At 41.3% G+C, this 27334-nt stretch overlaps 3 protein-coding genes across 8 annotated transcripts in view; 1 reads left to right on the top strand and 2 right to left on the bottom strand.

Annotated features, from left to right (window-relative positions):
• zhx3a (zinc fingers and homeoboxes 3a) overlaps positions 1-14394 on the top strand; it is a 15814-nt gene extending 1420 nt beyond the window's left edge. Inside the window, exons 1-4 of one of the 4 annotated variants that reach the window (XM_032512503.1) lie at positions 880-1173; positions 2089-2216; positions 9327-12234; positions 12908-14394. In XM_032512503.1, the coding sequence (XP_032368394.1) occupies positions 9521-12234; positions 12908-12941 (2748 nt within the window). In that variant the 5' untranslated portion in view covers positions 880-1173; positions 2089-2216; positions 9327-9520 and the 3' untranslated portion in view covers positions 12942-14394. Of the gene's footprint in view, positions 1-840; positions 1174-2088; positions 2217-9326; positions 12235-12907 lie in introns of those variants that run through there. The other 3 variants (XM_032512504.1, XM_032512502.1, XM_032512505.1) reach the window with 3 other exon arrangements.
• An 890-nt stretch (positions 14395-15284) lies between these two features.
• Positions 15285-25262, bottom strand: top1a (DNA topoisomerase Ia). 3 transcript variants are annotated; one of them, XM_032512507.1, is made up of 21 exons: positions 25060-25262; positions 24567-24591; positions 22162-22258; positions 21949-22057; positions 21634-21680; positions 21440-21532; positions 21263-21332; positions 21042-21130; positions 20788-20903; positions 20540-20661; positions 20303-20425; positions 19707-19894; positions 19481-19625; positions 19062-19205; positions 18691-18876; positions 18541-18609; positions 18242-18356; positions 17585-17712; positions 17155-17249; positions 16924-17073; positions 15285-16576 (listed from the first exon to the last, which is right to left on the bottom strand). In XM_032512507.1, exons 1-21 carry the CDS (start codon positions 25090-25092, stop codon positions 16474-16476), a joined length of 2247 nt encoding a protein of 748 aa, XP_032368398.1. In that variant the 5' UTR covers positions 25093-25262; the 3' UTR covers positions 15285-16473. The 3 variants fall into 3 exon arrangements, with proteins under 3 accessions (XP_032368398.1, XP_032368399.1, XP_032368400.1); XM_032512508.1 differs by having other exon boundaries at positions 24567-24594; positions 25081-25224; XM_032512509.1 differs by lacking the exon at positions 15285-16576 and having other exon boundaries at positions 16943-17071; positions 17151-17249.
• Positions 25263-26043: 781 nt separating this feature from the next.
• cyld2 (cylindromatosis (turban tumor syndrome) 2) overlaps positions 26044-27334 on the bottom strand; it is an 8755-nt gene continuing 7464 nt past the window's right edge. The window contains exon 14 of the mRNA XM_032514311.1: positions 26044-27262. Coding sequence (XP_032370202.1) covers positions 27060-27262 — 203 coding nt within the window. The 3' untranslated portion in view covers positions 26044-27059. The remainder of the gene's footprint in view (positions 27263-27334) is intronic.

Raw genomic sequence — 27334 nt, 5'->3', positions numbered from 1 at the left:
CACACACACACACACACACACACACAAAGTGTACACATTACTAAATCTGTCATATTATATTTCTAAGTAGACATATAACGTGTCCATAATAATCAGTGATTTTAGAGGGGCTTTACTGTTTTATTAGCCTACTACAATATATATTCTACTTCTCGTGGTGATATGAATTATTGATTTGTTTTCTTAGTATCCTTCCAAAATATTTTAACACAGTTCTTCTAAACTTCTGTCTGCGTTGGGCCTCTGCGCTTTTACGCATAAAAGGCCAACAATGTCATGAGGATCACACGCGTATATCCCCTATTCTGCACAACAAGACAAAACTAACATTGGTAATTAGATTAAAGAAAATACCTCTGATTATTTTTAACAATGAAAATGTATATGAACAACTAGGGTACATTTACTGTACATCTGCGTAAATTGGTTTTACGCGTGTGCGTAAAAGTCTATTTTAAGCCTGTGGGCTTATGGCTTTAAATGGCAATTCCCACAACGATTAATATTCTTAGTAGCCCATTAAGATTTTTGTTCTTCTAAAAACGAAAGGCATCTTTTGAAAAAAAAAAAAAAAACGTGACCCAATTAAGAGAATGATGAAGCTCACAAAAACGATAGACCGCTGAACACTGAACAAATCCCAAATTTATACAATCCATCTGTTCACCCGGCTCCACGGCGCCATTGTAGCTATACATAACCCAATCTGTTAGAGCATTGCCTTACCCCTATAACAACATGTGCACTGGGCACAGTATACATACCCCCTCCTCCCGTTCTACACACTCACACGCACACACATCCCCATCTCATCCCCGCCCCTCTCCAAAATTTTAGATGAAAGGGCTTTTGGATTTTGGATGACGCTCCGAATCACGTGTTCATAGGAAATACACTCGCTATAATTTTTTTGGAGCTGCCTCGTCCTGCACCGCCGACCGTAGTTGTTTTGCCGTCTCTATACAGTGGAGCTGAGGGTTGGAAAGGTAATGTAATGTAATGTACCTTGCCGTGGTCACTGACGGGTTCACGCCAGTTCACCGGGTTCACTTGAGGAGAGCTCCCACCCCCTGGTCGCCTCCTCTTCTTCTCAAAACGCAACGATCGGAGCTAATCCAATATTATTCATTTATATATTAATGTCGGATTCCATTTTCCTCACCGACTGTTGAGGTAAGGACACATCTCCTCTTCCAAAACACAAATAACTCTCATTATTGGCGAGGTGGGATCTCCAAAGTTGTTTACTGAAATTAAGCCTCGCTATTGAATATTGAATTTTCATCTGGTGCTGTAGTCAAGGCAGTTTATATGAAGTCGCCAATGTATAAAATGGCGACAGTAGGTGGAGGAGGGGGGTGGAGGATTTTTGGGAATATTCATAAGGTTATATAGAGTGCCAGATTGCCTTTGGCAAGTAGGCTTTGAGACAGTGTGTTGCCCCACACTCTTGTGAATGGAGTGAAACGGGTTAACTCGTCAGTTTGTTACAGTTACAAAAACGGATCCTCCGTCTGGCTGAATTTGCGCTTCTTCTCGCGCTATACAATGTGGCGTATCTGCTTATTTTATTGCACAACGCGCTGTATTTCCCCACTGTGCTGTGAGTGTGAGTGTGCTTTTAGTTGTGAAAGACTTCTGAACACAGTGCTATAGCTGTCTTATTGACTGATATAAGAAGCCTCCGAGTCCATAGATGATCAAACTGCATGCCGAGTATCAGTTTTCATCTATTGATCGCACACGCTCTACACATTTCTTCCTCTTTCCTGGGCAAAAAGGTAGGCCTGTATCTCTATGCACAGGACTCTTTCTTTCATTTCCTCCTCTTCCTTTTGCCAACATGTGCTGCTGCCCTACACACACACACTCACACACACATTCTCACACACACACACACACACACACACACACTGGAACATATACAGTACAGTAAGGAGAGCTGCTCATTCCAGGAGCACGCAGATATTTTGCAAAATGTGGATTATCATTGAGGCATGTATTAAAAATATCAGTTCGTGTACGATCACATTTTCTATCTGTATATTTACCCAGCTCTGGTTGCCATGTGTCTCCATCTGCCTTTAGGGGAGGGACCTCTGTGCTGACTAATGTATCCTCTGTTGATGATGTGTGAGTCCAGTGTCCATAACACAAGTGACAACATATTATTCAAGCAGCCAGCTCAGGCGTGGATCGTTGGCATTTTTTTAAAGGTATTTTAATTATTTAACCATGTAAGCTTGTTATATACAATGTAGGTCATGGAAATGACTGCGCAACACGTCTGCCAGTGAAGTTTTCCTGAGAGAGTTGGTGTTTAGACTATGGAGAGTGACTTCAAGTGTGTTTAGTGGACATTTTTGCACTCCGATTCAGTTAATTTTCAGGCATGTGTTATGTGTGTGAAGACCGGCTGAACAAAGGTAAATGAGCTCTTGCTGTGCGGATCCGGCAGATCGGGTTCAGCTTGGCCCAGTGAGTTCAGTGTGTGTGTGGAGGATTTCACTCCAGCAGGACGCTTACACTGGGGGAATGTCAATTCCCTTTGTGGATCCCTGGGAACGGTCTTCCATCTCCCTTCTCGGAACTACTCTAATGAGGCCAGGCATATTGCCTTTCATCCCTCACTCCCTGCAATTAGGCACAGCTCACAGTTTTCGTTTTGGCCACAGCAGAGTGTGTATACACAGACACAATGTAGCCCACTCCCCTCAGCAAAACAGCGTCTCTGCACATGCCACCTCTCATATTTCGAAATACTGTACTTTTCAGGATTTGGTGTTCTGATTTCTAACAACACTTTAGATGTTATGTTTTGGGGCACCTCCCACAGTTCAAAATGAATTCCCTGCCAGAGAATACCAAGGGAGGTCATATGGTCATAATTTGCAGATTTAGTTGACATGGAGTGTATAACATTCCTTAAGTTCAGAGAAGAAAATCAATATAATCTAATGCCAACCAGATCTATTTTACAGCCGTTTTTTATACAAACAAGCACTCATAATAGCGGCATACCTCATGATCCTAACAAATTGGGAGAAATTTCTCCAAACCAGAATGCAGAGTCCTATTTATCCCACCAGAAAGGACGGCGCTGTATACAGGTTCACTTTTATTTGGGTCTTTCATTCTTTTTCGTTTTGCTTTTGTCATTGGACCAATGTCGTATCGAAGCCCAGACCACTCAAAAGCCTCACTAAAACGGCATGTTTGCACAGTTCCAACCAAAAGAAACGCCCCAGCACTGAGAGGGGGGAAAAGCCTTGGGGCTAGTGGAGAAAGAGCCCCTGCCACTTTCTCTGTCCTGTGCAAGAAAGGTTTGGTCAGCAGGAGCTGGCACTTCTCAGGCTTTGGCAGTTATAGAAGGCTGTGATGTCAGCCATTTTAGGATGGACAGTACAATGTGCGGTACGTCGCCATCTTTCTTCTTTTTCTTCTTAAGTTGCTAAATGAATGCCGGTAGTCTTGGCTACAGAACTGAAGAAGTTATTCATCAAAAGGGATGCATGACTCAGATTTTTTTTCTCTGCGCACCATGTTCTTTTTGACTGGCATTCATCTGGGCCACATATTGAAAGGTTCGGAAAACAATGTAAGCTTTAAACAGTGAGCGTTCACCCTAACACAAAAGATGCTCAGACAGGCAGAGTGCAGTAGGTATGTACTGTAGCGCCTCAGTCTCCAGGCCTCTGCACTGAGCAATACAATAACACTGACAAGAGGTCATTTGCAGTGTGTATGGCTGCAATATTTCTTCGTCTTGAACATAAGAACAGTGGAGCTGGTATTTTTTGTGTATCACCATGACCCGATTTAAGAAAAAAAAAAAAAAAAAAAAAAGCCAAGTCGTTGTTGAGTACCTCACTCAAAGTTTGAAAGAGGCTTGACCCATGAATGGATTTTTCAAAGATGGCTGGCGAGCATGTGGATTAAGTTTGTCCTGCACCATGCTGTCCAGGAATGTGTGTGTGTGTGTGTGTGGGGTGTGTGTGTGTGTGTGTGTGTGTGTGTGTGTGTGTGTGTGTTGTTGTGTGTGTGTTGTGTGTGTGTGTGTGTGTGTGTGTGTGTGTGTGGTGTGTGTGGTGTGTGTGTGTGTGTGTGTGTGTGGTTGTGTGTCTTAAGTTGGTGGGTGTGGCGAGTGACTCCACTGTGTGTGTGTTGTGGTGGGCAGGGGAAGAGAGGGGTTGCCATGGCATGTTAACACATGAGTGGCACCACGACGGTTCCTCCAGTGGATGAGGCTGCAGTCATGAAGGTAAGGGGAGTGTGTGTTTGCTGCGGTGTTGTGTGTGTTGTTTTTTTGTGTTTGTGTGTGTGTGTTTTTGTTTGCTGTGTGTGTGCGTGTGTGTGCGTGTGTGTGCGTGTTGTGCGTGTGTGTGCGTGTGTTGTGCGTGCGTGTGCTTGTTTGCGTGTGCGTGCGTGTGCGTGTGTGTGTGTGTGTGTGCGCACGTGGAGGAGAAAGAGGAAGACGAGATGGCTGACAACACCTGCATCACAGACATTCAGACACTTACACAAACACACCCATGTGGAAAAATTTAGAGCGTGCAGTGAGTGGAGACGGAGAATGCACAGTGAAGCCACAGCATTTCTTCAGCTGGACGGCCAGGCGGTGAAGACGGCGTGAACTTGTGTGTTGTATTAGCACTGTGCTAAGGACCCTGATGAGTCTGAATTGTTTTTCAGCACACGTAACACTAGAGCCTGACACTTATTCATGCTGGCAAACATACAGTGCCATTCACGCAAAGATGTCCCCAAACGGAAACCTGTCCACCCTTACTGTCAATACAAAGCCCACATTAGTTCACCGTGGCAGCATAATGGGCACAGGAGACACCCAGGAAAAGAACAATTACAATTCGACAGTCAGCCATCTAGAGGCTTCCAGCGCTGGATCACGTTTCCCTTATAAATGAGGCGCCATTGTTCCCAATCTCTTCTCTGTGCAAGACCGTAATTGCTCTCTGGCTTATATTTGGGTGTACAGCTGATCCACTTGCATGACGTTAATCTATTTAATGGACATTGTTCCTAAAATGTTCCTGCTAAAGAGATTTGTTGATCATTCAAATGTGTTTGTCAGGAGTTCCCCATCTCTGCCCGAACCCTCAGCGGACGGCGGGTCATTTTTTTGGCAGATTTTTTAAGCGGACTCGCAAGACAACATTGGATCACTGTCAAAGTAAATTACACGCAAAACAAATATTTTAAGAAGTGAGAGAATTTAAGCCTGTTTTTTTCCCCTCTTATTCACGCGTCAAGAAACTCCTTGCCAGTTTTTTATTTCAAAAGGAAAGATTTTCAGAACAGTGCAGGTGCTAAATGTCGTGGAGGTGAGGAAGAGAGTGTGTGAGGAGATGTGTGCCTACGAGATGTCAGCGGGGAGGAATATTGAAACAGCAGAGCTTGTCATCATCATCAGTCATCCTCTCACTTCACTCCCAAATGTCTGAGTTTTGTCTTCCTTTGTCCTTCCTCCTCCAGCCTTCACATTCTCATTCATGTGACAGGTGGCACAACAAAAACGCCAATCTCGATTTGTTAATGTCAACTGTAGGTGACCCAGCAATCTGTGACTGAATCAGTGCACTGTTTTGAATTAAATTTAAATGTCTTTGCAGCCTTACCTTCCTTTCCGCTGGTAGCAGCCCGCTGTAGATTGGGCATGTTTTCTCTGTTGAAATATTGTAATTACTGCAGCAGTTTGTGAGGTGATGAAAGGGAATACATGCTGCTTTTTTTCAATTGGTTTTGCCGAAATGGGAGTAGCACACTCAGCCATTTGCCATGTGAAAATATGAAGAATATAATTAAATATTAATGAGATGTAAATATAAAATTATGGAAATGACAGTAAAACAGCACATAAGGGAGGCCCCCTGTACATCTTAAAGCTGCTATTAAATGAGGCGGAACGTAAATCCCATCAATATTTAAACCTAGACTAATCCCATTTGTTTTGAAACGCTTGTTTTTTTGAAAAGTCGAATGGTTCAGATGTGGTTTTAGTTTGGCAAACAAGGGCCCTCTGCTTACGCTAAGCGTGGGTGTCTAGAAAGCACATCTGAGAGCTCTGCCACTTTCCCTTACTTCAGATATGAATCCCGTGGTCCGCTGAGATGAAAAGAGTTTCCTCCCCTTGTGCCACAGATCCAGTGCCAGTGCAAGGACATACGACACACTGGGGACAGTGATCGTCTGAGAGTTGTCTACCTCGTCCCTGAAACACAAGGCCTGGCTTTTCAGAGGGAACCATTCAATGGCTCCCTGTCTGGGAAGCCGTTGTCTTGTGTCTGATTGCACGTCTCACTCGCCAGATAAAGCAGCCTATTCTTTTGATAGGTGACCTGATTCTTTATGTAACCTTTTTCAACTTTTGGCTTGGGTTTTCTCATGCAGGAAGTGGTGCGTTTTTCCCCGCAAGGAGAGCGTCTGTACTAGGCCAGCGTCTGTATCATCACAGAACGGCGTCCCCTCTTCGGGGCTGCTACTCCAGCCACAGCCAACCGCTGGGACCAAGTTACCTTCTCCATCACTTTATTTTCTGAAACCTCCTGACATGCGGTGTGCTGTCTGTGGGACAAACAAAATGAGTCACTTCAGCACAGCTAAACTGAGCCAACACTGATTTGTTCTATAGCATAGTGACATCTCTCACCCAGTTGTTTCAGATATGCATGACTACATCCCTCTGCTGCGTGAAAGCCGACTTCTAAATCCCTCATTCAGTGGAACAAACCCAATGAACGCCATGTCCTCAACAGGGGTTAATTGAGTGTGCCGTCAGAGGATATCATGACCTCTCTGGCGGGAAAACATACAGCACATGCCCGCGTCTGGATGCAGTGAACTGGGATTACTGCATAAGATGCTGGTGACCTACTTTTTCTCTTTGTTTGTTTTGTTTAGTTGTTTTTTTTGTCAGAAATCAGCAGCCTTCAGTAGAAATTAAAAAGAGGTAGATACAAGGAGGACGTCACAGTCTGTCTGGGACCAGTGTGTACTGTTGGGCAGTCATTTGAGGGTTTTAATTCTGGAACAGGTTCATCTTTTATTTACCATCCAGCCGGCCGTGGTGATGATGCACGTGGATGCAGCAAAGTCTGTGAAAGTGCTGTTCACTGTGTGCAAATGCAGCATGACAAAAAAAAATGTGCTGAAAGTATGAGAAATTATTTTCTTTGTTAACAACAAAATGCAGTTTGAGATGTTGAGGTATGCTGTATTTCAGCAGGAACCAAGTTTTAGATGATGGTTGAATTTGTGCAGCTGATGTTTTTCCCCAAAACAATAAGCTTGCAGGAGAAGGAAAAGCCTGAGTGATTTAGATAGATGATGATAGGATGAGTCTAGTTTTTAGCATTACGTTGCACATTAATACTTCTCCAGTCTCGGAAAGGAAGAAGAGACTGATACACAGAGTGTGTGTGTGTGTCTGTGTGTGTCTCTGTGTGTCTGTGTGTGTCTGTCTGTCTGTCTGTGTTAAAGGTTCATGCGGAGGGCAGAGGGTGCAAAGCTATGTCTCCACTTTGATGTTTTTTCTCATTTGTTTTCATGTTTTGTTCTTTCCTGTGTTAAAATGACTATAAAAACCAGCTGTATCGCTAATGAAACACTGGCTAGAGTGCATTCTTGTCCTACAGACTTTGTTTAATAATTGTGCCTTGGTAAGAGAACTGGGGCATGGTTTTCACTTCCTAATGCAGAGAAAAAACAAGAGCAATGTTGAAGACTGTAGAGACAATTTGTATCCATCCTTGTGACTAGAGTATTATAGGAAGGGAAGGCCAGTGGATGTGGTTTGCTAATGGATGTGTGCATCCAGTGATTGTATGTACTGTATGCATGCATGTGATGCCATGCTACTTGTTGAACACGTGTAGAAGGAAATGGTTTGAGCCTGCAGCTTGTAAAAGGCTTCAGATGTGTTTGCAGTAACCTTCTCAGCAGACCTTATGAGAATGTTCCAGGTCCTTAACTGAACTGTTGTTGGCTGACTGCTGGGAACACACACACAGACACCTGATTTTTCCTCTTGACACTACATTATGCTGTAAAAGGTACACTGTAACGTCCAATGTAAAATATATGGCTCCCATCCAAGTGTGGCATTAAAATGCTCACTCACTCCAGCAGTCATTTAACCTTCATATGTCAAACCAAAGACAAGACAGCCTGGCCCACAGCATGGGACAATATTTGAACTAATTACATAAAAAAAAAAGATACAATTCATTCCCCCTGTAAAAGAAAAAATCACCTCCTTTAAAACTATAATACCTATACATAAAAGAAGTTACCAAATATTTTTTGAAGACAAACGCATGCACCTGCGTGCATATATTTTGCATATTTGTGGTTGCTGCAGACAATGTGGAGCAGCTGGTAGGGTTAGATACACCCAGCACTATCATTTTGTGTGAGTGGTGAAGTGTATCCCACTCAATAGGTGCTGAATCCCTAAGGTAGTGATGTGTGGATGATATTTATTTACTGCTATTAACTCTTTCCTGGAGCGAGGCAGGTAGCATCTGGCAACTAAGAACACTAATTCAAACATAGCATGTCACATTTATTATTGTTCTATTTTGTATTGTTATTATTATTAACTTTAGCTTTGATCTTGGTGCTAACCAGTTTTTTTATTACATGAGTTGTGTTATTTTTGCTAAAATATAATTCTGTGGGCAAATGCTATCACTTAATAGAAGAGCCACACCTATGGCTGTGGAGTCTGTAAATTCAAGTGAAGAAACACGGACAGGCTGCATTGATCGAAGGAGTGTGTGAACGTGGTGCCCTGAAGATTCAATTTTTGTAGATTTCCTTGATTTATTTAATGTTATACATTTATTTTTTTGATAATTAGGAAATTAGCTAAATGTGATTTTACTTCTTTAATAATAATGTTCATGAACTCTGATGATGCCATTTGAAAAAATCTGTCTAGTGAGCAAGCTCCACTTTACCTCTTTCTGTACAGTAATTTAATGTAACCTTCATTTTTGATTATAAGCAAAATGAAGAATAAAAAGCCTTGGATTCTTTTACTTTAGTGCTGTATTTGCTGATAAATACCACCTACTCTTATCACACTGTATTTCCACCTACACTTATTACCCTGTGTGGGGCTTTCATGTATGAAGGTTTCATGCTTTCATGAATTTTCTCAAAGCATAGACTATAAATCTGCTAAATATATACAACAGTTTTTTTATGTCATTTTGACAACGTTCAAGTATCATATTGCCATTTCTTTTTCTGTACTTATTAAATTAAAATTGTCTCTCTCTCTTTCTTGTACTTTTTCCACACAGATTCCCTGGGAGCTGTTAAACTTGTCCATGTGACCAGAGTCCTGAAGTGGCAGAGGGCATGAAGAAACACTGTGATATCATAGTGGCTGGTCCATGACACTAAACTCCATTCAACCCTCTCCACTCTCCACCCACCCTCTGTTCTCATCACACCGGACAAGCAATCACTCACACCATTTACACAAAGCTGCACAATGGCCAGCAAGAGAAAATCCACTGTACCCTGCATGATACCATCCAAATCCAAACATGTGCGTGAGGAAATCATACTGGGCTCGCTACCAGAACTTCTACCAACAATCCCAGAAGACAGCATACTCAGCATCTCTGGAGAAGAGTCCGGCCGTTTCTCTCACAGCTCCTCCAAATCCGAAAGTGGCAGCGAGATGCAGAAAGGAGGTACATACAGCTGCCCAAAGTGCCGTTTCGAGTCTAGAGATCTAAACTACTATTTGGATCACATGCATAACTGCCACTTAGACTTCAGGGCCCAGCCCACTTTCTACTGCCGGAACTGTGGGGTATCAGTTGTCCGCTTTGAGGCTCTGGCTCTGCATAACGCTACCGCCCACCCTAAAATAATGGAGGGCTTGGTCACTGCCTCCCTAACTGTCAACATAAGGGATGGCGTAACAACAGTGGAGCAAAGTCTCTTCACAGACAGCGGAGAAGACAACAGAGAATCTGGGATCTCCCTCACCAAAACACAGATTGCAAAGATGATGAAAGCCAAGGGGGAGCACAAAAAGATTGTGGTTTCTCACACCGTGGAGGTACGGAAGATAGACACTGGAAAGGATGTAGACCCCAGTATGCTGACAAATGTGCCTGAACTCCAAAACGGGGCTCTCAGTCTTTCTGGCGCCCCAGCTATGCCGAGGACCACTGTCGCTCATGTGACTAAAACGACAGTGTCCAACCAAGTCTTTCACCAGCACACTCCCTCCCTTTATTCTCCCCCCTCCTCTGCTTCCAATAAAGACCTTCCAAAGGTGATGATCCCTCTCAGCAGCATCCCCACCTACAATGCCGCCATGGACACCAGCAGCTTTCTCAAGACGTCCTTTGGCAAGTTCCCCTACCCGACCAAAGCCGAACTCTGCTACCTAACGGTGGTCTCAGAGTTCCCCGAAGAGCAGATCAAACTGTGGTTTACTGCCCAAAGGCTCAAGCAGGGCATAAGCTGGTCTCCTGAAGAGATTGAAGAGGCCAGAAGAAAGATGTTCAACACAGTGTTCCAGGGTGGCACACCTCAAAAGCAACCCACTACACAACGGCCCGTTAATCACATTGTAACCCATCACACTGTCACTGCCCATCAAGGCTCAAAAGGACCAAACTTTCAGATGGCCAAAGTTCCCTACAACAATATGAAAACCAGGCCTGTCGGAGTCATGGCCACACAGGCAAGCATGTCAACCAACCCCCATGTCACTAGGGTCTCGTATTCTACTCCAATTGTCCCCCCAAAGTTCCCATCAGTAGTTAGAACAACACAGGTACTGACCAAGAATACTCAACCCACTGTGGAGCTGGACAAGAGCAATGGTCTCGGCCTGGACATGGCTGGAAGCAGCGGTGGCCCCAGTAGCACCAGCAGCAGTCGAAGCAGCAGTAGCAGCAGTAGTTGCAGTAGTAGCAGCAGCATCAGCAGCTATTCCAGCAGCAGTAATGGTGCTGAGACTGTCACCCGAAAAACGGTGCATAACAGCAGCCCAACCAACAGCATTAACAGCATCACCACTTGCTCTACCAACATTAGCAATAATGATGAGCGCTGTGTTGCTGACACCAACGGGAAAACAAATGTCCAAAGCAACAGTTCACCGATCGGATTGGAAGATTCAAACAGTACCAAGAGTCAAGTAATCATCGATAACACCAGCAAATCCAACATCACCTGCAACAATCATAACAGCAGCATCGTCAGTCCACAAGAGCAGGCCCACGCCGCAAAGCCTGACGATGAACACAAAAACTACATCCACAAGACCAACAACAGCAGTATTAGGAATGAATACCCCAGTACTACCTGTAATGACAGTGTCCCTAACCTGAACCATGCCAGCAAATCCCCAACTGAAAGCACCAGCACTACTGTCATTACAAAAAGCAGTTCATCTATTTTAGATGAGGGTAAATGCAACAAGGACTTTCCCATAAAAGGCATGTCAATCTTACAGCAACTCATCAAGGAGGAGGACCCGTTTCCTAGAGACAGAAGCTGCCCAGAGCGGAAAATTGACCCCATCAAGATCAACTTCAAGAGGCTGAAGATGAATGAACCAGATACTACATCTGAGATTGTACACCAAGATCATAAGTCTGATACAGCTGAGATGTCTGCTTCTCAGCCGTCTTTCTCCCCCCCATGGGCCAACAAGACCCCCCAGCAGCTGCACATCCTCCGACAGATTTTCTCCAACACCCGCTGGCCCAGCAGTCAGCAGTACGAGGACTTAAGCGTCCAGACAGGCCTTCCCAAGTCAGAGGTGGTGCGCTGGTTCAGCGACAGCCGGTACAGCCACAAAAATGGGCAGCTAAAGTGGCTGGAGACCTATCAACAACCGCCCGCAGTAACAGTGGAAATGAGGAGCCACGGAGATGCTGAAGCCGAGTCTCCAAAGGACTCTCCAGTGGCCAAAAAGAAACTTGTTGAGAAAGACATTAACAAACACCTTGAAGGAGACGCAGGACTAAACTCAGGGCAGCGGGTTGTGTGGCAGGATTCATACTCTCCGCTGCTTGGTCTGATGGCGTCCGAGGGGAGCGTCGAGCGAGCCCGAGCTGAAGAGTCAGCGCAGCCGAGAGACCTGCAGGATCCCTGGTCAGAGAGAGCAGAAGACCACCAGCAGCCAGTGGCCAGTCAGTCACTCATTGAAAAACAGACGGATGCCAATCAGGCCAGGTACGTCAGTCATAATGCTCGAATTACAAAGTGGGATAAAAGCTCATAAAGTAAGATACACTTCTCATTCACAGTGCCTCGTGATCATTTACAAGCTTAGTGCTATTTATCCATCAAGAAAGCAAAAACAATGTAAGCCAGGTGGAGGGATGAAAGCATGACAGCTTGTTGTTTGTAGTCATGGTTGCGTGATGTACAGTAAAAAGAAGGCAGGAGAAGTCTGTACAGGTACTCATACTGAGTAGCTTATTCAGGCAATCAAAGGTCTGTGTTTAAGAAGCTATTTTTAGATAAGTAGGAGTCTGGTCCGTTGAATTATAGATTTAGAGCGCCTGCTAATATATGTGAATAAATCATGACAATTGTCTTTGGTGAGATAGATTTCCAAGAGGCAAGTTAACCCGTTAACAGGCATCTTTTTACAATGCTTCTTCCCAGTACCTCACATCACAATAGAAATAATACAACAGGAACTTTTTAATGAGGTCCTCACAATTTGTGTGTGTGTGTGTGTGTGTGTGTGTGTGTGTGTGTGTGTGTGTGTGTGTGTGTGTGTGTGTGTGTGTGTGTGTGTGTGTGTGTGTGTGTGTGTGTGTGTGTGTGTGTGTGTGTGTGTGTGTGTGTGTGTGTGTGTGTGTGTGTGTGTGTGTGTGTGTGTGTGTGTGTCTGATAGGGATCGCCTGAGGATGGAGCTGCTGGAGGTGTAATGAAGCAGGCCCAATCTCGCCAGAGGAGCATGATGTGTAAAGTCTGGCTCGCTCCCCTGGCCGTGGTCTAAAAAGAGTGTTCATAATGACAGCAGATGTGATTGTAGCTGGACCGTTGGACTCTGACTGTAACTGTGAATACCCCCCCACCCCTCCTCCTCCTCTTCCATCTGCCATCACTTCCTGCCATCGTCAAAAGAAAGAACTTCTCACCTTTGAGTCCTGTGATGTTTAAGCATTTTGTGCTTCTTTGTGGTTGTGTGGGGAGGGTGCACAATGAGGTCAGTACGAGGGATCAAAGAAAGAGAAAAGACGCACACTGACTGGAAAACTGACTTGAATGAGCAAAGATAGGATAAGGCTGAGAGATGTTGTTTTTGGGGTCAGAGGGATAAATATATATATATGATTGAAACTGCACTAAAGAGGGTTTGTACTGACTGGACAAACAAAAGACGTGTCAAGGAAATCTTATTGTTGGCTTTGTGATATTTTTTACTTTTTTAGCAACCAGTATTTCAGCACTGCCTTGAATTTTACTTTTTCCGTTATTTGTTTTTTCAATTCTATTTACTCTTCTATAGTCACTGTAAGTCCAGATGCAATCAAACATGGTTTATTTAGATCTGTATAAATGTTGGTAATCACTTTGCAGTTCAGCTACCGCAAGAGACTATATACAATGCACTAATGAAGACAGCAATGCTAAAAATCCCACTGCCCCACAGTACAGGTATTGACATCTCCGTCAAGATCAATACACTACACTGCCCTGCAAGCTGAACAGAGAGAAGCCTGTCACGCTAATGTTGCCTTACTCAGCTCTGTCCATGTTTATATGACCCGTCTGTCCATCACCTTGCTTTCCAGCTACCGTGCTGTCCTAAAAAAAAAAAAAGAAGAAAAAAAAAGAAAAAACCTGCCAGTGCATCAATGGTGATTGTTTGTCTATATCTGTGAAAAAAAAAAAAAATCTTGTGCTGCTTTCTGTACACTTGGAGATGTTTAACTTTAAGCTGCCATTATATCTAATATTGTTACTGGCGAAATGTTGTTTAAAGCTAAATTATCAATTTGATCCCTAGACACTGACAGAGTGAAATATTGTGCTAGCTAGAGAGCCAAATGAGGAGATCTTTGCTCTCCTCTGAATTTTCTTGTGTTTATATAAACATACAGTCACTACATGAATCCTATTAAGCTGCATCTTTGTCAAGCTGCTAATAGCTAAGAACGGTGCTATACCATCCAAAGTGAAATTGGAGGTTGATCTCCTACCAGCAGTGTGTGCACTTGTGTCGAATGTTACAAATTTATTTTGGTTTGAGATAGTGGAATCTGGACTTACGGTGTTATGATCACTTTTATGAAATAGTCTGATCATGAAGCACTGTTGTATCATCCTTTCTACACTTCTGAATCTTTACAGAATAAACTGAATACTCACCAAGCAGTAACGTGGTATTATTTGCTCAGCACCTTGCACCAGGAGTGAATATGAATTATGCCATGGATGTCAAATTATTCAGTGTGATGAATGTGAAAGTTGCATGTTATGCACTGGGATTGGAGAAATGCACACAACCCCACCTGCTGGTGAGTAGTTGACAATACAGTTGGTGTTGAAAGCTGAATTATGGGGAAGGAAATTTTAGTTTCCATCACAGGCAATGGTTGCAGAAGAAGTTTTATTTTGTCTGCAAGGTGTATCGTGAGGTATTTTAATTTTAAGTATGTATGCAGATGGTGACCAGAGCTTCTCTATTTAATGAAGGGTGTGCGCCGTGGACAAATAAAAGGGTTATAGGCCAGCCAGATGTTACAGGGAGAAATAAAATCCTTCTGGAGGCATCACACAAATGTACAGGATTGCAATGATTCCAGTCACACCATAGCTCAGTTTCTAACATACAATATACTTTGAGTTTTTTAATGTAGAGGATTACATTGAGTGGGAATTGGGCAGTGGATATGACACGCCTTTGGTGTGGGAGATCAGGGTTAATTTCCCAGTTCAATACATCAACATGAGCCTAAGCAAGCCACTTAACCCTTAGTTGCTCCAGAGGCGTGCAACCTCTTACACATAGTAATTCTAAGTCGCTTTGGAATAAACTACAGCTAAATGACATGGATTAATGATGTAATAGATGTATTCCATTCTTAGAACTGTTCATTTGTCTTTACATTTTGTTAACCCTTACGCGTGTCATAGGCGGAGGTTTTGATAATTCAGGTTGGGTGACACTTGTCTTCAAAATCCAATCCCCTGATAAAGTCAGAGTAAATTTCTGGTCAATAGAAATGTGGAAAGGAACAAACAAAACTAACAAAAACAGTTCATTTACTTGTAGGGTTTTATTTTTTTCTCAACCTACAATGAGCATAAAACTAAAGAAAACATGATCAAAGGCTATGACAAAAGGTAAAACAGGAATAGGATGTTGACTTTACAGCTACTTACAATTGTCCTATCATAAAAGTGGAATAAAATGAACTGAATTCACATTAAATGTTACATTATTTCATCCTCAATCTTTACACGATTAAAAAACCTGTCTAAAATTGTAACAGATTGGTGATTTTTTTTGGCAAAGTTGATATCCCTCACATATCCGTCGGGGAAGAAAAACACTTTCCATTTAATGACTTTAAATACATCATCTTCAAGTAACAGATATGGGATTTTTTTTTCTTGAGACAATTATTAAATTAAGTTAAAAATCGATGTAGACAAAACTATGCAGAAGGATTCAGAGGATGCTTGCGACTAAAGGATTAAAATGATTGGTTCACATTTACACTGAAAAGAAGTCCCTGATGGAGGCTGTAAAACTAAATATTCACATTCTGCTTGCTTAAGTAAATATTGACATGGTTGCAGTATTTTCCCCTTTGCCTGCCCAGACAGTCTTTCATGCTAAACAATTCAACATAGTCCAGTTTAAAATATCCACCCAAACAATTTCATGGCCGAGCCCCCTCATACACCCATGTGCGCACGCACACACACGAAGTAGAGCTCACATATCCATTTCCTTAAAAAGGCGCATGGTGTAGTTAAGAAGATCATTCGATTTAACTTTGTCTATTAAAATATAGAATTCATTAATACATAGAAGGGCTAAAATACAAAGCAAGTGAACAGAGAAAATCAAATGAAAACATTTTTTTTTGCTGAATACAGTAGCTAGGACCACAGAGTTCAAAGTGTAGGCATCGTCAGGTTGTGTCCTTGAGACGGGAGGGAGACAAGGTAAAAAGGTCTTCCAATTACTGGGACTATGCCTTGATGCTCAGTTGTGGGTGTAGTTCAGCCTTGATGCCTGATCTCAGATCAGATGTTTAGACTACCCACAACACCATCCTGCCACTTCATTATGGCCTCATCATCTCGTCTTACCGTGTCTCTGCTGTCTGAAATTCCTGATCAGGTCTGGCCGTCGAGCAAAAGTCGATTTAGCTAAAAGAACAAGTATCCGATAAAAAAAAAAAGAAAAAGTGTATCATAGTTTAAACCACATATTGGGATTTAAAATTCAAAGTCTTCATCTGCCATGTCGATGGCCCAGGCAAACTTCTCACGCTGGGTTTTGTTGTAGATCTTCTCCACTGGAATGTCCCACTTCTTACACCTAGGACAGACAAATGACAGGCGCATGTCATTATGTAAGCACCATGTTCCTCGTTGCATTAACTGTGCACCTTTGTCCAACAAAGATTTTAGGGAAGGGACCGTGGTTCTACAAAGGGACAGTCAACCCACAATATCAAAAATACATATTTCTCCTCTTACTTGTAGTGCTATTTATTATTCTCTAGATAGTTTTGGTGCGAGTTGACCAATGTTGGGCATATTGGCCATAGAGGTGTCTGCCTTCCCTCCAATAGAACGGAAATAGATCGGACTGGGATTATAGTGCTCAAAGTGCCAAAATAAAAAAATTTAAATAAATTACATTTGAATCTAAATACATCTTACCAAGCCACAGAAATGCGAGGGTCCAAATAGTTGAGCTTGGAAGTGCCGAGAGCAATCTGCTTGTTCTCTTCGCGATCGGTCGCCTGCACCTCCAGCTTCATCAGTTGCTCCTCTATTCTCTGGACCGCCTTCTTCTTGGTCTCCACAGCTCTGCAGGAGAGACAAGCGCCACACAAGGTTAGAACTATGGTCAACCGGGTTCACCGGAGAGACAAACCTTTAGATACTTACTTTTTTGATTTTTCATCTCTCCGTACTTTGGCGTCCGCTTTGGCGCTCTTAAGTTCTCTCTTGGCATCAGAAAGCTGATCTCTTTTAGCATCAATCTAAGAAGGGGGGGGGAAAAAAAGACAAAGTGATTAGTCTCAAAAATAAATTGTTTGTATTGAACAACAAAAACATGAAAATTTGGAAGTGTCAGGGAGCTCATTTAAAAATAAAAACAGTGTGAAATTGTTGTGACATCAATTTTTCTAGATAAAAAATATTTTCCATTAACATCCCCCAAAATTATTCTGGCTAATGCAATGTAAAGAACATTTACTTTGATTACACCCTTTGAGTCACGACATACAATGAACAAGTTCAAATTATTGGGGGGAAATAGATATATAAAAAATAAGTGGTATAGTGGCAAAGAGTAATGAAACCTCATGCTTACCTTAGTCTGCAGATTCTGCATAGACTTCTCAAATGTCTTTGGTGGAGCCCTCTGATGGTTACACAGGATAGCCACAGCCCTGTTGGCCCTGTTGTAGGACAAGATCTTGGCTGGAATGTTCTCATCCGCTAGGGAAAGACACAGTGTGTATAATAAGATTTCTGTATGCAGAAGGAAGTATGACAGTAGCCACAGCCGGATTAACTATTAATTAATTTCAAACAAGCAATTCAAATGTATGCACCTTCTATTGATCTAGACATGTAGGGTTTGTACAGCTTTTTAAAAGAGAAAAATCCCGGCCCTTAGTCTGGAAACCTTTGGTTTAGAGCATCCTATCAAAGCTTAGATCACCACATCTAAATTGTTACTAGAAATGCAAAATGTCAGGGTACATAAGCACAGACTGGTCAGCATCTGGTGTGAGATGCCAAGAGACAAAAAAAAAAAAAGTTTTATGAGATTGTGTAGATAAAACACTTAATGAGTATATTCAAACTCAAGCATATTCCTAACCTTAAAAAAAAAAAAAAAAATGTTTCAATGTTTAAAATGAAACAAATCCCCAAATCATGAATTTGTACGAACAATGTACATGGGAATAAATGCAGCTGATTTGAGTGGTTTTAGATCCTTTGACTGCAGGTGGAGACGTACCACTTGTGAGCTGCTTTAACTGCTGTTGCAGGGTGATTGAGGCGTTGTAGGTACGGAAGACTTTGGCTGTCAGACCGTCCATCAGCTCCTGAAGATGCTTGTTCAGAACAGAAGTCTGGGAGGGAAAAAAAAAAAATCATTGTACAAATATTGGTTTCAGAGTGCCAAAAGATTAACACCAGTTCCTTTAGAAACAGTCTCTTCAAATAAACATTTATGCAATAGTAAATTTTCTGTCAAACTGTATTAAAAAAATTGAAGATTTTATAGTTTCCATTCCCAGGTTACAATTTGCTTACATTAAGGCGATCAAACAGATCATCGTCAGGCTCCTTGTTCTCCATAAACAACTGAAGATTCTTAAATACCTAGAAAAGGCAGAACACAAATAAATACAGAGGCAAAGTATGTACACTTAAAAATGAAAAAGACTGCTTTACAGTTCTTACCCTTTTCTCCACTGGGACTTTGTTGTAGTAGCGGATGGAGTCTTTACCCAGGAAGTCAAACTCCACCACATACTCCTGACCGTCGTTCTCTGGATAGAGTTTGATGTGTTCAACTCTCAGCGAGCAGCAGCCCACGGTGTCCGCAGTCTCTCCTTCCTCCTTCTCATTACCCGCTCTTAGAGCCAGCTAGAGCACATCAGGACAGCTGGATTAAAGCCGGCGTACAAAGAATGTACCCTCTCTGCAGCTAGTACTTACTACACCTGCTAATCCCCACTTGGAAGTTACGATCATTGTTAAAAAGCAATTTAGCATTAAACTCCCTAGAGCTATATAAACTCCATAATGTCACTAGTAATAATGCACCTCACCTTGTCGATGAAGTAGAGTGCCACAGCCCTCTGTCTGATCCTCATCTCCTTAGACTTCCAGTCTTCGTGGTACTGGTTTCTGATACGGTCCACACATTTCTTCAGTCTACGAGCCGTTTCATACTTCTGCCAATCCTTCTCTCCCTGCAGACAAACAGCGTGAACAATAGAGTAAGGAACCGATGGGGCCATGTTTGTCAAACAGGCAGACAGTCTTGTATTAAATTAGGAGGTTGTTGCACAGTACAGCAAGTAATGGGACATTTTAGTCTCAATATTTACATTCCAGTGGAGCACACTTAACAGATTGTCAAGGTTTTGAAAGTTCAGAATGAAACCGGGCAACGTTGACTCTGGATTGGCTGGAGACTCATTTTAAACCAGATCAAAAACTCCTTTTAGTGAAGAACTCAGCCCACCTTGATCCTAGAGCTGGGGTTCAGCATAATGTATTTGATGGAGCCTTGAATGTTCTCCGTCCACGACACCAGCCATGTCACCTTGTTGTCATGGCGAACCTCTTTCCACTTAGTGCCTGGGGGAGGCTCTGGGTGCTTGGAATCCCTATGAGGAGCACATCAATTTATTATGCTCACTTAAAAACATCCATTCACCACCTTTTTAAAATAAATAACCTTCACTCACTTGCTGCAGTTGATGATGATGTCTTTAGGCCTGATGCGCCGTTTCAGCATGCCCATCTTAGGATGGTCTCCACGGCCGCGGAACAGCCCTGGGGGCTCAATGCGGAAGTTAGCAATACGCTCCCTATGGTTGTCCATGATGCAGAAGCCATACTCTTGCAAGAGGCGCTCATTCTCCGTCTTTATTTTCTACCAAGTGTAGGAATGAAAACACATCAGAACTATATCTTGTTCAATTTGAAGACAGTGTCAAAAATTAAATTCATACTGCATTCAATTTGATTCAACACATGAAAAAGGTAATTTGGTGGTAATGTTGAATGGTTGCCGTTCTAAACAATTCACCTCGAGTAACTGATTTATTTAGAGCTTCAATTGTCAGTGTGTGAAGTAAAGTAATATTGAACTGGGGCCAAGGGCTGGTGTGGCTGACAGGCATTTTATCGTTATCAATTTTTCAACTACTATATTAAACAAAAAAGGCAACACAGGTGAGATTGTCTGACCAATGCTTTCAGTCAAAAACCTGTAAGGTCGATTGATATATTGTGTGGCCCACTATTTCAGTTCCTAATTTTGATAGATGTAGTAGTTTACCAGTTTCTCATCCTTTGTCATGGCCTTCCTGGCTTCCGACTGAGCCTTGAAGTATTCACTCATTTCAGTGAAGTTGCACTTCTTCAAATCTGTGAGCTTAGCTTTTTCCTCTGCAGTCATTTCCTGTATTAGCAAAACGTCGCACAATGACAAGACAGAAATCTTTGAACAGTTCCACACTGAACACGATTCTACACAGATATATATATTTTTTTTTAAAGTGTATTTTCTTCCTACCTTCCTCCAATCTTTAAAGAAGTTTTTGCGGAAGATGTCTTTTGTGGTGTACTCATGGTCAAGCATTTTGGCAAAGAATGTGGCAACCTCTTCTGCCTCTGGGCTGAGCTTCATGGGCTTACCTAACAGGTGCAAAAAATAAATAAAATAGGTGCGTTTGTGCACCCCTGACATGCCATTGCACGGCTCAACGATATAACCCTTGACTAATGCAAAAGTTGAGTACTGCCATAGGGAAATAGTCTTACCATCATAGTAAAATTTTACATGACTAGGAAGAGGCTCATACGGCGGTGCAAATACTGGCCCTTTGTGTTCCAGAAACTTCCATTTGCTGCCGTCTGTGTATCTCTCTTCTTCCCACCTAGAAAACAACCAAGTCATGTGTGTAATGTACTTGATCCAACCATAGCACGTAATACAGCTATACATACATCCATACTCCACCCCCACACTGATCAGCATGTTGATATCGTACAGCTGGTTGGCATGGATAACTCACCATTTCCACTTCTCTTCTGGCTCTTTCTTTGCTTTCTTTTTTCCATCAGTGACTTCTCTTTTGTTTTTTGTCTTTTTTGGCTTAATGTCCTATTTATAACAACAAAAAGCAAAAGTAATTTTGCTCAAAGAATTCCAGCACAATTAACACAAATCCCAATTTCAGGTGGTCTCTCATTTTGTGCTTTAGACAAGTTAGCATTCTACATCCACTTTGCTTACCTCATCTTGTTTCCTTTTCTTGGCCTTCTTGTCATTTTCAGTCTTAATTTTTTTGGGCTTGAATTCAGAGCTGAAAAACAATGTGTTACAAATTTGGTCACAGGTAACCATAAAAAAATACCCCAATCCTATGAAATAGAGAAACGGAAGACATGTATTAGACTAAAGGCTACTCACTCATTATCATCGTCCCTTTCCCTTTTTAGGGACTTCTCATTTTTAGGAGAGTGGTAAAAGCCATCCTCAGGCTCAGACTTCACTTGTGGAGGGCTGCAAAAGAAAACAGAAATGGCTTCATCTAAGAATGCTACAGGTAGCATAAATATAGTGCTTGGGTAAAATGTAGAGTAAAATATAGATTCAAGAAATACCTGGCAAAGCCATTCTCCTTTTTGACTTTAACATCAATGGACTTCATCTGGAAAAAGTTAAATTGTTAAAGCCCAAATGATCAGCGACCCTCCTATTCCCAACCCCCTTTTCATAGCACTATGATAGGAGTTACCAAGACTATGTCTATGGTTATTGCTATATGCCCAGTTGCCCTCAACATCCACCCCATTGAGAGACCAATTCAGTATACACAGACACACTTGTTATAGAAGTTTGCAAGAACAGTAAAATCCCAATATTACATGCACAACCATGTGTTCCTTCTTTAATGAATCATGTGCATGGTAATTCACCTTTTTCTCCTTGTGCTTGTCCTTGTATTTGTCTGTGCTGCCATCTTTGTGCTTCATCTTTTCCTTCTCCTTGTCTCTGTGTTTTTTGTCAGACGAGTCCTTGTGATTGCTAGTTACAAAAAAATACAAAATGTAGGTAGTTTTACGAGGGAAAAAAGGTCTACTTCGAGCAGAAACCTGCACTCTATGCATGAGTATGAAAGCACACACTACCTATTGCCATGCTTTGACTTCTCCCGTTCTTTATCCTTCTTGTGGTCCTTATGTTTGTGTTCCTTCTCTTTATACTTGTCTTTATGCTTGTGAGAGTCTGAAAAAAAAAAAAAATATATATCTTCAAGAGTGAAAGGAAATGTTGACTGAAACAATCTAATGAACTGAATAAACGGTAGGATTGTTGTGAGCCTACATTAGGTACAACATCTACCTAAGGGCCATAGTATAATCCTATATACCAATGGCAAAGACAAACATGCACTCAACCAGGTGGTAATGTAACACCCCCCCCCCCCCCAATTTGACACAAAAGGTCTAAAAATGCACCACAATCTCAATTTAATGTACTGAAAATCTATTACACAGTAGCACAGCACCACCTACTGCCCATTGTTTGGGACAATGAAACATGCCAGTGAGTTCACCCTCTTTAATTTGTAAACCACAGCAGGGAAAAAAAAAAAATACAATGGAAAATCAAGTCAACGTGCTTTAGGGGGTTCAAAGCTAGAGACCTGGGGTGCTTTTCATTACGTTAACTTTGGCTTTCTTGCATTCTCTCTCCTCATAACCTGCACATCATTTCCCCATCTATCATGGAGGATCTTCCAACCCCTTAATGCATCGAGGGGAGGCTTTTGGAGGAGCAAGAAAACACTCATGTTTCCTACAGTACAAGTCTGTTATCAAGTAGCGAGACATAAATGCTTAACCTTTCTATGTTTCTCATATTTATTTTAAACTTAACATATACATCAAAAGAAAATCATTAGACTAGACTAACTTGTGTATGATAACTTCACTTCAAAATATTAAAAGGTATTGCATACATTCATTGTTTGGCAGCCATTTTCGTTGCAAGAAAGAAATCACTGACGCGTATTGTTCCATTTCTTAAAAATGAAAAAAATTGAGTTTGTATATACATTTGAATGTGAAATTTGTCAGCATTAAATTAGATTAATAAGGGTAAATGCATTAACGTCTGTGTCACTATAATAATACACAATTATATAGTAACAAGTTGAGAAAATCCTGTCAACTATAAAAAAAAAAATCTAAAAAAAAATCGAAAGCACACCTGTCACAAGCAGAGCTGGCAGGTAACAGCCTAGTGTATTAGCATGTCCTAAAAATCAAGTTGTCCACATTTCCCTGGTTCTCCATGTGCTGATTATGGAGTGCTTTGTTCTAATAAAAAAAAATAAAAAAAAAATCACTAGACTCAAACTTAGAGTTTTACTTTGATTGTTAGTTATTGTTTATTGGCACAAAGAGGAGTAGATTTGTGTAGATTTCACTTGTGTGAAGAAATATGACCTGTGACTGACTAGGGAACATGTGCTAAACGGTCCAAAATGTATGCATAAGAGTATAATTTTTAGTAGATAAATGGTTGAGAGGGCAGACAATTGTCAACTGAGCCAGGCCATCCTGAAGATGCTCTGTTTCAGACTGTTTAGTCTGAAGGGAATGACTATCACCAGCTAGAAGTGATGAATGACAAAAAAAGGTTGACAGGTACATCTGTGTCGATGATTTTTAGCAACAGAAAAGTCGATAGCAGATCATGACTCCATGCTTGTTGCTGGGGTTTAAAGTCTATATCCTATTAAAAAGTTAGTCCTAGTTATTTGGTATAAACGTGGATGTGTCTTGTATGATTGATATAAGTTTCTATAGCTTATCTGGACAAAAATCATAATAGCATCACAAACTCTAAAAACGGACTCACTTTATACTATATATATTACGGTCAAGATGTTCTAATATCCAATACCTCGTTTAACTTATGTGATTATCAATTCAAGTTGATGACATGTGCTGACTGGTAAATGTGGACCCAACTTAAAACAGGTGTACTCTCTCCAGCGGTTAAAAAGCATTTACCGTTGTCTACGTTATTTGAAAAAATAAAGAAAAATAAGTCAAATCTTGGTCACTACGTGGGATCTTAATGAAGCACTATGCCTTCGCATTTCTCCTTCACACAGCCATCTGCACTTCACAGCCTGGGTTCAGCTTGCAGTACAGTCAGGCCGCTACACCGAAAAAAGAAAATGGCGCAGAGACTAAGTCCTCAACCCCCAAACCCTCACTTTCAGGTGGGAAATATGGTATTAAAAGTCCCCCAACAAGAAATTCTAATACGATAAACAGATAAAACACCTCGAGGTGTGTACCAAGAACGATTAGAATCAAGAAAATAATTTGAGGAAATGCTTTTAATAGACCTCCCTTTTGAACAATAGGCGCTTGTGAGTGAGACAGAGGACTTAGTCTCTGGACGCCATTTCTGTCCTCTGCTGAGAACTACCGTAACGTTACATTTGATCAGTGAAGACGTGATAGATATAAGAGAAATCATCCTTTAACTTGTTAGCTTCATGTCACAAACTTACCATTGAAACGAGACCCACCGTCAATCTGAAAAATAAAAGAACAGATGAACGTTAAATATCATAGTAGCTAATAAGCCGGCTAACTAACTTTGAACTTGCTGGATGGAAAAGCGAGTTTGTTAGCTACCCTGCTAGCTAGGCTAGCTTGCTACGCTGGCTGGTAATATGGCTGATACCGAAGCCGCTACGGCTAACATTGGCTACAGCTAACGCAAAATTAAATGTGGCGTTACCCCACTTTGTCTCGGAGTTCATGCCTAGCCACACAAGCCTGGAAGCTAACTAGACAGTACCTCTCCATAACAATACAAATAAGAACGCGATGAAACGTGTCAAGACGCTGTAAACAACAATTTGAGTTGGCTTAACATTACAAACACACTCGGTTAACCCGCGCTAGCAGGGACTATTCACAGTTAGCTAAGTTACCTTGTCAAACCAAGCAGATAAAACGGTAGCAATTGTACCCGTCAAGCACAAGTGATGACATTACCTGGTCCTCACTGTGGGAATGGTCCCCACTCATTTCCTAAACGTTGTTTGATTGAAAAATCAAAAAAGGGTAACGAGTAGGGTTACCACACACCGGCGAGGAGATACAGACAGAATGAAGAAAGACACAGTTGTGTAAGAGATGAAGTCCCAATTGTACACCAATGCGCATGCGCATCAATTTAAATGGTAGAGTCGTAGCTCCTCCTCTTGACCAAAACGTGTTGCTCTTCATGCCCACGATGGTCACACTGTCCTGAGTGATGGGTACACATGTCGCCTATCATGAGCACAAGCTGCTCAAGGTTCAGTACTCTACTTGTTTATCTGTTTGTTGTTTGTATTCAATTGATCTGAGAAGTAATAGCAAAAGGAAAAAGCAGCTCTTTGTACATGGTATTTGTAGTAATGCTAGTAATATGATTTCTCACCACCATCGTGTCCAAAGAGGCCTGTCCTTTCAGATAGGCTATATACCCATCGGTTTGCCATTTAGTGAATAAGCATATCGACAAGCTATACAAACTAATGATTTCAAACATGGTATAGGCCAGAATGTGTGGCACGTAACGTACAAGAGCTCTTGCCCTCCATAACCAAGAGGCCTGTAACAACTCAAAGGCAAAGCTATTCAGTTAGTCAGTTGCTGAGTGAATTCAAATTTAAAAAAGGTACTGTTCAGAATTGTAACCACCTGAAATGTCCCAAAAATTTGGTTTCAGTCTCATCTTTATAATCCTCTTTAGATAATGAATGAAAAAGGTGTTTGACTGTTTGAAACAGATGATCATTGTACAACTGTATCAAATCTAAATATACAGGACAGCAGCCCACAACACAATTTTTACAAATTATTTTATTAATACATACCTTAGACAATGGTAGACATGGTAGCTTACACTTAAATATTTGTTAAATACTTTTTAAATGAAGCCAAAATTTCTTTCTCACTTAGCTAAGTTACCTTGTCAAATCAAGCAAATAACCCTCAGAGGTTATGAGAATAATGTATACTCATGTGGTTTGGTGGGCTTGCATACATACTAGTGTTAAGAAAAAAAGTTTTTCTGTTAGATGATTGAGACTTGAGGGTGGATCTCAGTGAATAACGTTAAAGCATATTCATTTCTTTCCACAAGAGGACACTGCAGTCCATAATATATCCTGTAGACTAAACATTTAGTATAAGATTAAGCATAAAAAGGTTTTAAAATGTAGTTGATTGAAATACATTATTCCACAATGGCTGCTAAAATAACATGATGCTAGACAGTGATTTATCATAAGGAAAGTATGTGTGTTTGCTAGACACAGTAAGTACAATACAAAAAGGACATGGACTACATTTACCAATTTTCTGGTTTTAAAGTGACGCCCCACCAAAATAAAAGCATGTAGTTTATAGGACGTGGAGGCTTCAGGTGTTTTAGTTCACAATTGATAATGCACGAGTTAAAATTATGCAACACCAAACAAACATGTCACCAAGTATTCTCACACAGCCGGGTCTCCACAGCAATGTGTCAGCACTGGAGTATGTCAACAAGTGCTTGAGTGTACTTTAACTTAATAGGCAAAAAAAAAATTCACTAGATTATATACATTTATGTGTATTGCCTTTAATGTCAATTTCTTTTAAATATTTACATCTTATCTTTACATGTTGGTTTAAATTATCAGTGTAATAACAGTAAGACATTCAAGAAATAAATAAGACAATGAGTTTACAGTGTAATATGTTTCCTGCTCATTCTGTCTCTCCTTGCATAACTACAGTACCTCAACGTTGACTACGATCATTTATAGTCAAATGTCTGCATTTAAATTGTTTTTCTCTTCAACAATATTGTATTTTCCCACCACATGATGTCAAAAGCATATATTTCAGGTCCTGCTGTTTGGATGTAATAACCAACACAAAATCTTACAGATTAAGCAGAGATGCAAGGTTATTAAGGAACTGTTATGGGAACATAGTGTTCTCAACCTCACATGCGTTTACTATTCCTGATGGCTCAGTTTTGAAAGTGGCGTGGTTGAGTTGTGGTATAAAAACATATAAGAGTCACACAACAACCTGCGCACAAGTTCAGGAGCCTGGGAAGGGTTAGAGCGAGCCAGCTCCTCTTCCGGCAGGGACAGGAAGTCACCTAGCTCCGGACAAGCTCGGATCTCAGGAATGTTGTAGCCATGTTGATCGTCACCTGTAAGAAGAAAGAATGGCCTAAAGATTAGACATCAGTTCAAGAAGCAATTTAAAAAAAAAAAAAAAAAAA

The sequence above is a fragment of the Etheostoma spectabile genome, chromosome 4, assembly GCF_008692095.1.
Source record: "Etheostoma spectabile isolate EspeVRDwgs_2016 chromosome 4, UIUC_Espe_1.0, whole genome shotgun sequence".
NCBI classification, from domain to species: domain Eukaryota; kingdom Metazoa; phylum Chordata; class Actinopteri; order Perciformes; family Percidae; genus Etheostoma; species Etheostoma spectabile.
Note: the sequence above shows the minus strand (reverse complement) of the source record. Positions and strands in the feature narration are given on the sequence as shown.